Source organism: Carassius gibelio, chromosome A16 (genome assembly GCF_023724105.1).
Source record: "Carassius gibelio isolate Cgi1373 ecotype wild population from Czech Republic chromosome A16, carGib1.2-hapl.c, whole genome shotgun sequence".
In the NCBI taxonomy this organism is placed as follows: domain Eukaryota; kingdom Metazoa; phylum Chordata; class Actinopteri; order Cypriniformes; family Cyprinidae; genus Carassius; species Carassius gibelio.
Window position 1 is genome coordinate 23,786,356 of NC_068386.1, and position 12,803 is coordinate 23,799,158.

Here is a 12,803-nt window from a genome sequence, read left to right on the forward strand (position 1 = left end):
TGTATTTTTGTTTTTTTGTTTTTATGCGTTCATGTACTACCACAGTTGAAATTTGCAATGCAATGAGAATAACAACAAATATTATCTTACATGTTGTAATGGACATCTAAATGAAATGGATTTTCCAAAAAAAAAAAAAAAAAAAAAAAAAAAAATATATATATATATATATATATATATATATATATATATATATATATATATATATATATATATACATATATATATATATATATATATATATTTTTTTTTTTATTTTATTTTTTTTATTATTGTTCATTTATTTCTTTTTGGAAAATCCATTTCATTTGGATGTCTATTAAAACATGTAAGATCATATTTAATATATATATATATATATATATATATATATATATATATATATATATATATATATATATATATATATATATATATAGTAGGGTGGGACTTGACTGTGACTGGATGTAAAAAAAAAGATTAATAAATAAAAATAAAAACCTTTTGTATGGATGATTCATTCACATTAAGATCAATAACATGCATTTAGAGAATAAATAGTGTTAATTTCCATTTCACAAGTTTAATCAGCTGAGGCAACAATAAGTAAGTCATTTGTAAGCTGACAGAAACACTGACTCAACACTCGACTGTGTGAGTCTGGTGTGAGGCTAAATATCGGTCCAACCATTTGCAGATGGGAGAAATATGTTTTTAAGAAAACCATTTGAAAACGTAAAACCTGTCAAGTGCAATTTATTGAGAGAGAGGGAAAAAAAACAACAACAAAACTTCATCTTATCCTATTGCTAAGATTTTAAAAAGATTGTGTTACCTACATTAACATAAAATACTAGCTATTTGCCTTTTATTACAGCCTGCGTGAACTAGGTGACAGTCAAAAGTCGTTTCAGAGGCTGTAACGATTTCAAAGACATTTAAAAAGTAATATAGACTGGCATATGTATTAAGGAAGAGAATTGGGTTTATTTTGACTCAAATAAAAATGAAGCCATGAAAGATGCTTGTAAGTCATTACGGACCATCCCATATCTGCTTTTCAAATCAAAACGCCTGATTAACAATTCTTTCAGTGTGTCAAAGCCATACCCTCTCTGTACCCTCAAATTCAGATAATTATACTCCTTATAATGTATAGACTTTCAGATTAAACTTCACATTCATGTAATGGAGATTTTCTGCTGCATTAACCTGAAATCAAATCATGTTACACGATGTATGTCACTATGAATCTGTTTGAATTTTTTGTGTGTGCGTGTGCACATATAGAATTTATACAAAAATCTGCAAGTATGTGTGTGCATCGTCTGTCTTTAAGTAGACCACAGCTTCAGAATAACAAGAGTGACAGTGATTTGAGAGGAGAGAATACGGAGCATTTGATTCAGGGTCCATGCGAACAAAACCGACATCTGCTCGCTCTCATTAATGGCACTGAAGCTAATCGGCAGGCCAGAAGTGTGCTGACTCCGTAAATGAAAGATCATGTACAACAGCTTCAGTGAAATCACACAGCTGTGTGTGTGTGTGTGTGTGTGCGTACAAACCACCTGCATTTCGTGATGTACATATATGTGTGTTTGTATTGTTTTTGTGAGATGCTGCTGTCTCCCTGCATCTCCACTACAGCAGACAACGGCGGACATCAAAGAACTTGTGCACTGGGCTCGAACCCTTCCATCTTTCCGTGCAGTGTCACACAAACAAAAATCACAGATGCAACCATCTCTAGTCTCTGGCAGAAGAATGCTGAATAAATACGGCTGCGACAGCTTATAGATTAAATTTGCACAAATTTTGCATTTTCACTCTGCAACTGATGGCCATCTTATACTGATGCTGCAATCCTTGTTGTCAGCTTCTTTAGATTTTGTCATGCAGAACTGTGTTAAGGGGACACACACTTCAGAAACTAGTATGTGCTTTTAATGTGAAGAGCATTTTTTTTCTGCTACTACATGAGATTAGGGTTTTGCTGATCTTTAGAAAGTGAAAAATATCAGTGACAAAACTGTGTGTGAGATTGATTAACTGTTTATAATGAAGCACTTTAATTCTTTGGTAGATAACGCAATTGATTTTTCAATAAATCTTTCTCTGGCGCTGATTCTCTCATTTAAAGGCATTCAGTTTATTCCATTAACCGTATTCTTGAACAACAGATGAGACAGACTAAATGCACAAGCTTATCTTAATTTTTAATTTTTTTAATATACAGAATTTAAGAAGACGTGTGTGTATAAATGTATACCAGTGTGTTAGAAAAATCTCAGTCAATTGGCCCTTTCGAAAGATCATACTATGCAAGATAAATTCCTGAATATAAAGATTACAAAGAAGCAAACCTCTTGATAGTTTGTCATCATTTTCTAAGACATATGCACTACTCTGCAGTGACATTTGGATGTGGTCCAGAGCCGTTTGCCAAAACTGGAGTGGATTCTGATAGGCTGCAGCTGCCCTGAATGATATTGAAAGGCTTGAGTGACAGCGGGCGAATCCAAACTAGACTGAAAAGTCAAGCTGGGTTTTGAAAACCCATTGAGTTTGACCACAAAGGCTGTTTTTGGATCTGCAGCAATTGGATGATTGTCATGTGACGTGCAGTTTGGAGAAGCACAAAAACGTGACCCTACTGAGGTCATTTCAGACCTTAAAGCACACATGTGGAAATGCACAGTTTTCCCGTGCACTGGTGATGCATTATATATTGCTCAGCTACTGCAGGCTTCTCAGTACTGTATCAATCGGATCCCAGTTTCTGTCTTGCCAAACAAACCATGCCGAGTGCTAAATCGGGTCCAAACAACACAGATCTAAATACTTTGATTTGGCTAAATCCTGCCGCTCTGCCACAAACAAACGTCGTAATCCTGTAATGAGCTACCTCATTGTCCTTTTCAAAGCACTTCCCATTTTAGTTTCATGGCAGGAGGGCAAGACAGCTAATAACACACAGGCACAGCAGAAATGCTCTTCCCCTCGACATTTACAGTGTTGCGGAGTGAGTTTGATCGACCATCTGGCCTCTGAGAAGTGCGTTGTAAAAACAGTGAAATCAATGGAGGCATGACTACTGTGGATGCCCACCATTACACAAGTCGTGTTGAGCTAGCACACGGCGAGAGGATGCACATACAGCCTGCCTCCTGCAACCTGCCTGCTCTCTTTGAACACAAGTCTGTAATGAATTTCCATTCTATGACGCTTACGATGGGGCAAACAAAACCTCACGGAGGACCGCGGGTAAACACTAAGCCCTCTGGTGGTACGAGGTTGGACTCAAATGCCTGTAGACATACCATCATGCATGCATACTTTAGTTATTTTGCTGCACAAATTCAGTGCAAAAAAATATATTACATTATATATATATACGTATATATATACTCCCACGAAGTCAAGCATTTTGAAAACCATATTTATAGGGTACTTTAGAAAAACCTTCTGCACACTTATAAAAAATAACACAATATGTTAATTAAGTGGTGTCTGCTTGAGAAATGTCATTGTATTATTCTTAGAAACATATTTTGTGTCAAGCCAAACATGGCTTTGTATTTTTTTTTTTTTATTTTTTTTTTTCAGTGGAAATATTAGAGCAGCTTTTGAGAAAAAAATCAGTTTACACTGAAAAAAAAAAAAAGATTTGAGCTGTCAAAGACTACAAATCTCAAGCACTGAGGTCACAGCCACATATTTATTACTCATATCCATGGGGGGGGGGGGGGGGGGATTTTATTTTTTCAGAAAAAACAAACAAACCAACAAACAAAAAACACAAAATGCAGTTGGAGAAAAAAAAAAACAATTATTAAGTGCCAAAGCAAAAAGGGCATTATATAAAAATGCAACTTTATCAAATGAATGTCAAACTGTAAGTATAATGGAGTAGCTGTTTATAATGTTTAAAGCACGTATTTTAACTGCATAAATGCAACGCTGTCTTTTTTTTTTTGTTGGGGAACTTGAAGGTTGTGCTTATACATGTTAATGTTGCATAATGACATTTAGAGCCATTTTTCTGGAAGGCATCGAACCACTTGTCAAAAGTGATCTGCTCTCAGACAAAACTGTATCGATCTTTATTGGGCTCCTGTCTCCACGCGACACACATATTTCAGCTTGTCAGACCGAGAAAATCTGTCTTTGTCATGTTGCATGAGTGCACTATTTTTGACTGTATTATCGAGAACCTTCAGTCTGGCTGCACGGTGCGTAAAGGTGAGGTTTCCAGGCAAACTTCGGCACAACGTTTCCTAGATCACCTGTTAAGACTGTGAACTTATGTTTCAGGCGAATTTTACAAGAATCACCTCAATGCCATAGTTCTCTCCAGTGTCAATAATATCGTGTGCTTCAATTTTAACAATTGAACTACTATTTTACAGTCTCCAAATCAAATTCACGAAATCAATGCAGCACCATCTGTTCCTAAGACGCGCGGCACGCTGATGCACGCGCAACTACATTCCCAGCGCTTAAACAGCTCCGGGGAAGATATCTATTCACATTTTCCATAGAGTTATTAAATGTAAAATGTGAACTAACAGCAGATCGAACCAAACGAACGCCAAAAGCACTTTCCACACTCATAAAAACATTAATGTGTTCAGTTAAAGAGTCGGTGTCCATTACGCACTCTCTTACCTATCCGTATGACATGGGGCATCCCGACAGAGCTGTGAATCCAGAAGAGAGACACTATAATCGCGCTCCAGTATTCCACATATTCCCTCCTGTTCTTCATGACTGAAAATCACTGGGATCAATCCAAGGAGTTCTCCAAAAACTGCTCATCAAATTTTAAATGGCTGGGAGTCATATGAGGATTGGACTGACTGCGACAGATTTGCTATCATTGTAGTTGTTTTGAACTCGATCTCTCTGTATTAATTATCTTGGTTTATTAATTTGGGCGAGCGAGTGAATGAGTGCGCGCGCTCGGCTCTCAGACGAAGCTCCGGATCGGTGCGCGTGTCCACCTGCGAGTGCTGAGCTGCTGAAATCAGCCTGCAGGAGTCCCTGTATCCCCTCTGTATCTCCTCCTACCGCTGATACCGCAACAACCGGGCTGGAGTCCCGCGTCAGTGTGGATGGGGACTAGCGCGCTTACGCTGTTCGAATATTGCCTATTATTTGAAACGCAATAGCGCCAGGCATATACACAGTCACTGTGATGTACGCTGTATAGCCTATACAGGTGGTTCCAAAAGTATGAGATCACGCAAAAAAAAAAAAAAAAAAAAAAACGTAAAACGTTATGGTGTGAGTTCAAGACGAAATAATTCAGATTGTGTACTATTTCTAAGGCACTAATCAAAAGAAAACAACTTTCAATGTTTTTTTTTTTTTCTTTTCGTGTTTCATGTTGTTTGTCTTTTCTAGTATCCCTTTAAATGGATAGTTCACCCTCAAAAACGCTAATTCTGCCGTCATTTATAAACCCTCATGTTGTTCCAAACCTTCATGAATTTCTTTCTTCTGTTGAGCACAAACAAGATATTCGGAAGAAATTTGGTAACCAAACAGTTGCTGGTAGCCATTGACTTCCGTAGTATTTTCTTACCAATATGCATTTTGTGATATTAGTTGGTTAGTCTCATTCTAAACATTTAATCTTACGAGCAATGCGAGCATGTCACAGCATTCAAATGAAACAACAGAAAAGAAATGAGCCTGCTATAAACAAGCATGCTTTAAGTGTATGCATTTGCATTATAGTACTTACATAGTCATTACAGTGTAACATGAATACTGCAATGCAAGGTGACTCTATAGGATTTTCTTGACAATGTGAGTAAGTGAGTGAGTGGGTGAGTGAGTGAAGTGATGTGTAGCCAAATTTGTGCTTTGCATTTAACCCATCCAAGTGCACACACACACAGTAGTGAACACACACACCGTGAACACACACCCAGAGCACCCATGTCAGCAGGGCAAATGCTAATACGGCATTTACGGCACAGATCTGTGCTTGAGTGTCCTCTCAAGTGCAGAGCGGCATGTGGAACAAATATTTGCATGGGTAGAGTGGATTTGCTTTTATTCACAACTCAACAGCTCCGGTGACGGTGTGGAGCTGAAAAAAAAGTCTTGGAATTTGAAAAAACTGCTCTTTTAACACAATGTGCTCAGTTAACTTCATTTCATAGAGTTTCATAAAGACTGGATTAAATTATGGTCTTCGTAATTGCCTCTGGTGTTCACACTTAGCGTGAAACGTTTAGCAGTGATAACATCGGCCGTGTGCCACCGGAGGCTACAGCAATATTATTACGCAAATGATCCATCTGTAAGATGCCCTAAAATACCTATTTAATATATATTAGTATCTTTCATATATGCCTTAACTAAAATGGGATCTAATATTGTGATTTAGCTTGACTTCACCCAGTCTATCTAAATGACATTTAAATGGCCTAACAGAAAGACAACACAAAAAAAGTAATTATAATAGGACACGATTAAGCTGCATCAACATAAACACTATAACAGTGAAGAATACGAATAAAATGAAACACTATAAGCCAGAGCTAAAATACATAAAGTAAAACAATGTAAAGCACAACATTTATAAATAAATCATTGTAATAATAAAAAAAAAAATAATCATAATAATAAATAAGTTGAACAGAAAAAAAAACAAAAAAAAAAACAAAAACGAAATAATCCTAAAATTCCAGAAATAAAACTAAAAGTCCATATGGCAAATCACACAGAGACTTCTGGGAATGCCACCTTCTCTATACTAATATATATATATATATATATATATATATATTGTGTGTGTGTGTGTATGTGTGTGTGTGCGCATGTTTCTGCCAGAGGTTGGATGGATAGGTGGATGGATGGATGGACAGATACTGTACAGGCACACACACACACACACACACACATTTTATATATTGAGTTTTTTTTTTGTTTTTTTGTTTTTCTCATTATAGATACAAGCTTCCATACTTTTCTTATAATGAATGGCTAAAATGTAACAAATGAGAATTTTAAATTGAATGGATTGAAGAATGTTTTTTTTTTTTTTTTTTTTGTACAAAAAAAAAATAAAGCAGGTTTGGTTTGTATAACCCGTAATTTGTGTCCACCGTACCTATTCCTGCATTCATGTTAATTGTGATTAAGAAATAAAATAAAAAATAAACATTCTGCTGTTATGATCCATATTCCTGGTATTTACTTTATTCGCTGTCACTAGGGTTGCATGGTTTACATCTTTCAAGAAAATAAAAGGAGCTTGTCTTGTCTTATTCATTCATAGCCTACAGACAGTAAGGCCGCTACTGTGAGCTTTTGAACAGGGCGATTTAAGAGTCAGTAAATATGTCTGTCAATCCCAAACACAGGCGGTGTGAACTGGACCCACAAGCTTTGAGCATAACAAAGGTATTAGACAGGCATCAACATCCTTAAAACCCAGCTAAAACTAATCAGCTTTTTCTTAGAGACAAAGATTAATTCTAGGGGACTGCCCAGTGGAATGAAGAAATACAGCAAGCCATTAAAATGATGGAGAACGATAGCAAGACTACAAGAAAAGAAGCTGTTGACAGAGAACGGCACTTACACTCTTTATTTGTTCCACTTGATCTTTGTCAGTGAGTACATTAGGCTCACATAACTGCTCATTGTGCTTATCTGTCTTACCATTTCTCATGTTTTATGTGATGCCGTCAGCCGCACGCTGCAGGTGAATCATGAAGTTTTGGTGCCAAATACCTGCAGCCCTTCCCCCAACACTACAGACAAACCTCTGAGTAATAAAACTGAATAAGGGTATTTATTCCCATCTGTGACATGCGTAGTTCATTTTGACATGATGCATTTCAAATGGTACATGTTCAGTCTTTTATAGTGCAGAGTGCATTCACGTGGCCATCTGTTGGGAGAAACAAGATAGATCATAAGAACAGAGGTTCTTCCTTCATACAATGCCAGAGGAACATTTTACTGCAGAAGGGTTGATCTTTCATTGCTCAAGAGATTTCAAATCAAGTTTCATTTAAGTATCTGTCTTGTCTGATTTGTCACTCCTAAAATTCCTTAGGAAAATGAGACGGCTGTTGACATATAGTTCAGATACGGAGTTTGAAATGAACGTATACAGTAGCACTGCTCAGATGTTTTGGTGTTGGAATTTTTTGAAAATTTTTTAAGGAAAAAATTGCAATACTGGCTAACTTGGGCAGAAATTAAAAAAAGAAAATAATAAATAAACAAAACTTTAACAATATTTCTGGTTTTATAAGATGACGAATTGGTGCCTTGGTGGATTTATTTTCTACAAACACATAGCTTTTGCTTTACAATACATCAATAGATAGACTGGAGTTTTGTGGATTACTTGTGGTTTGTTGTGATGCTTTTATCATCTGTTGGACTCTCATTCTGACGGCACCCATTCACTACAGAGGATTCACTAGTGAACAAGTCATGTAATGCTACTGTAACAATATAAAAACTACATAATCACGGGACAAAGGAGGTGGGAACAGGCGAACATTCAAATGAAACTTTAATAATAAAATAAACACAAAACAGCATGACAGCCCCTCACTGACGACTGCCGTGCACAAACAAAACCCAAACACAAAATAAAATCCAGGCCTGGTCCTCTCTCGTCCTTCTCTGTCGTAACTCCTCTTCTTTATACTTCCGATCTTCTCCGTGGGACTCGAGACCCTGTGAGAGTGGCTAAAGTGTCGCTCATTTCCAAATCACTCCAACGGCCTCGACCCCTTCCCACGGCCCTCGCCCCCCCACCCCCCACTTATCACAGCTACATTTCTCCAAACCTGTTCCCATGAATAAACAAACTCATCTACTTTTATTTTTTATTTTATTTTTTTTATTTTTGGTGTGAATTATTCCTTTAAGCAAATGTAATGTACTGTGTAACTCTTTTACCAGAAAGCATTGCCTATTGCCACTTTTCCACTGCATGGTATAGCACGGTACGCTTCTTTTTGGGGGGGGTTTCCACTGGGTACAGTACCTGGTACTTTTTTAGTGCCACATCGGTTGAGGTTCCAAGTGAACCATACTGTAACCAGAATGTGAAATGTAAACTCTTCTGATCACTGACTGGCCACAAACACAAACACAAAAGAACTGCTAGATTTAAATCAGAACAGCCAGCGAAGGATCGAATGCAAGTGTTTTGAACTTGTTTCATTTGTTTGTTTCATTGTCTGTTGAGGAAGTACAGACGTTCCTCTGAAAAAGTTTTTTATGAGTCACGGCAGTAGTAGTCCCGCCCACTCTGAAGCAATACTAAACTGCAATGGAAATGCAAACCGTGCTTGTACCACGCAGTGGAAAAGCACCATATTATGAACTCTTAATGTAAGTTTTAAGCCAAAACCCACTTTAAAAGACCCCATGTTCTGATCACATATACTGTAAAATCAATAAAATTGTGAAATGTTATTAAGACTTTAAAAGAACTACTTCCAATTTCAATATATGTTTTTATGAATGTTAATAATCTATACAAATTGTCTACAAAAATGTGGTTCTTGCTGTCACAGTTTTACACTATTTTCTTTTCTTTTTTGGTCAGATTACAGTGATATGGGGGAAAATTTACTTTCTGTTCCACTGTAAAAAAAAATAAATAAATAACCCTATATATATATATATATATATATATATATATATATATATATATATATATATATATATATATATATATATATTAGTAAATCCAAATCTTGATTGAGGGGGGTACATGGTGACAAGATTTTTGGTGATTACAAAAAGCGGCAGAAAACAACTTGAGAATTGCTACTCTCCCAAATTCAGATATGTGAATTTGACACAGCAATTTAGGCAAACATGATGAATGAGCACGACGCTGTTGTAAAGCATATTTGATCTGAATGGAAAATGTAAAATCCATTTATCATAATTAGTGCTTTTAACTGTATAGATATTTTGAATGAGCCTTATTTATTTATGTTTAAGTTGCTGCTTACTTTCCTGAAACTATCTGCAGCGGCTAGAGTTGACTGTCAATGCATATTCATGTCTCCAGACCCAGATTTGTAACTCCCTGGCACAATATAAGGGCTATCAATGTGAGTTATGTGTCCAATGCTCGCACATTATCAAGATTCATTGACTGCCACTTTCAGAAATGCTAAATGTACGCTGCTTTGGCAAACAATATGTTGGGTGAAGGAGCCTGGCCCCTCTGTCAGGAGGCCTGTGTCGGGACTGTCCATTACCCTGAGTGATAAATGGAACTGATCAATGATTCTGATCAGTAATTTTGGCAGACTGATGTCAGACATCACAAGAGGGAGGGACAAAAGAAGAAATATGCCATTATATGTATCATCATTTAACTCTCTTCTGTGGATGTTTCTTTCTTCAATGAAAGTGATATCCCAGAGCAGATAATATTAAACATATGCTCTGTCATATTTGTGACTACACACACACACACACACACACACACACACATTAAATACATACATACATATATATATATATATATGTATGTATATATATATATATATATATATATATATATATATATATATATATTAGGGATGCACTGAATCCAGATTTTTGGGGTTCAGCCGAATACCGAATCCACTGAATCCGAAACCGAATACCGAATCCTACTCGCATCCTTATTCCATTAACACAGTAGTCAGTAAAACACATGAATGAAGTAAACAATGTCCACAGAAATTTATTTTTCATTTTATTTTATTTTAACTGTAAAAAAAAAAAAAAAAAAAGAATAGGCAACATTATGCCAGGATGACAAGTGAGAAAAACTTTTTTGACAATTACCAAGCTTATGCTTGCCCAGGTAAACAACCAAAACATTTCAATAAAAGTGCAGCAATGCAAAGAAAAGTGTTTTTCTTTTCTTTTTAATAATCTGAATATGTTTGTTGACTTAACTGAAATGAATGTAATTGAACATTAACTCAATAAACATGGATAGTAGGCTGTTTAGTTTTCGTTTATAAAAGTAGGATAGGCTTCGATTAGAACAGTAGCCAAATATTACGAAAAATATTACGGAAGATCAAACACATCTCCTGCATCATAATTACATTAACGTAAAACCCTCTAATCTTTCACATGAAATGAGAGTTTCATTTAAAAAAAAAAAAACAAGACACTTTGCATTAACAGAGTGTGGGAACGAATGTCCCCAGCAGTACTGAAAAGTCTTTCACTGGGCACAGAGGTAGATTTTTGCCAGAATTGGAAATCGCTGCTGGTTTGTCTTCTACCACTGAAGAGGTCCTCTCTAAGAGGAATCAAAGGCTCACCGAAAAAAAAAACGCTTATCTCCACGTCAGCACCCGATGTGACTGGCTGGCTCTGTATTGCTACGGTATTTAAATCGCTCAAGATTCCTTAACAGTTTAGTTTAGAGGGAACTGTCGGGCCGTGTTCCTCCTCATAACACCTTCACGCAATCAACGGCCGCGTGACGTCGACCAGCGTAGCGCAAGCCTAGGGTTCGGTTCGGTGAAAAAAAACCCTAAGGTTCAGCCGAAACAGAACTCCGTCAAAAAGCCCAGTATTCGGCCGAATCCGAATCCTGGATTCGTTGCATCCCTAATATATATATATATATATATATATATATATATATATATATATATATATATATATATATATTAAAAAGTTCCACTTAGTTGACCAGACTGATCAGCAGTCATCATTTCGCTGTCTAGCAAACACAGCTGAACAGAGTGAGAATCAATTCTTGATAGGTGTCCTGAAGTTTCTGCATGAACTCCTGCCCTGTTATTGTGGGAGAGACGGCTGCAAACTTGTGAGTTTGTTCAGAATTGTTTGGAGAAATAGTGGAACTCATATTGAGCATACAAAAAGATTCTAGTGAAACGTTTATTTTTTCTCATTGATTTTCATTTGCTCTTTTAGAAAGAAAAATATAAAACACTTCTCCAACCCAACTGAAGATAATGTCAGAATAGAATACCTCTCCACAAGAAGTCTAAAATGAGCCTTTCTCATATTTAATGTGCCTGTGAATAGAGTGTCATTCTCTGGCCTGCTTTTGAAAGAATAATTGCTTTTGTGGTGCTGTGCTGAGCTTTGTGTGTGTCCCTCTTTTTTAAACAATATGCAGTACTTTCAGTCAACTCTAATAAAAGTTTACTTGAAATGATGTCTGAAAAGAAAGCTAGCACAATGAAAGAGTTGGCAAAAGTTTGCACTTCTTTTACGGTATCAAAAACACAAGCAGAGTTGCAAATACGTGGAATACATTATACCTTAAGGCTGTGTCAATGCATAAACATAGTGGAGAATTCTCTTTAGTTCAAAATATATTACGCAGCTCTTAATGTAATAAGCTGTGCTCAACACACACACATACATACACACACATTAATATATTTTTTTTTTACATTTTGTCTCTCATATTTGAAGTGTACCTATGATGAAAATTACAGGCCTTTTTCATCTTTTTAAATGGGAGAACTTGCACAATTGGTGGCTGAATAAATACTTATTTTCCCCACTGTGTATATATATATATATATATATATATATTCTAAGAGGGAAAAAATAAAATACATGATGAAATAGCCATATGCATGACTAAACATTGCCAGTGAAGTCAAAAAAATCATATTTAAACAGTAAATTCTTGTAAACAGTAAAGTTTTGCCCATTCTGAAAAAAAAAGAAACATGATTGTCAAATCATAATTTAGAATTTTTATTTTAAAAAGTACTTAAAAAAAAGAAATAGATGTAATGGGACATTTTATGTATATTACAAAAAAA

General features: G+C 36.0%; 1 protein-coding gene across 1 annotated transcript in view; it reads right to left on the reverse strand.

Moving 5' to 3' along the window:
- The window catches only part of LOC128030870 (glutamate receptor ionotropic, kainate 3-like), a 117,161-nt gene extending 112,141 nt beyond the window's left edge, over window positions 1-5,020 (reverse strand). The window contains exon 1 of the mRNA XM_052618937.1: window positions 4,651-5,020. Within this exon, the coding sequence (XP_052474897.1) occupies window positions 4,651-4,750 (100 nt within the window). The 5' untranslated portion in view covers window positions 4,751-5,020. The remainder of the gene's footprint in view (window positions 1-4,650) is intronic.
- Between the last annotated feature and the right edge of the window lie 7,783 nt (window positions 5,021-12,803).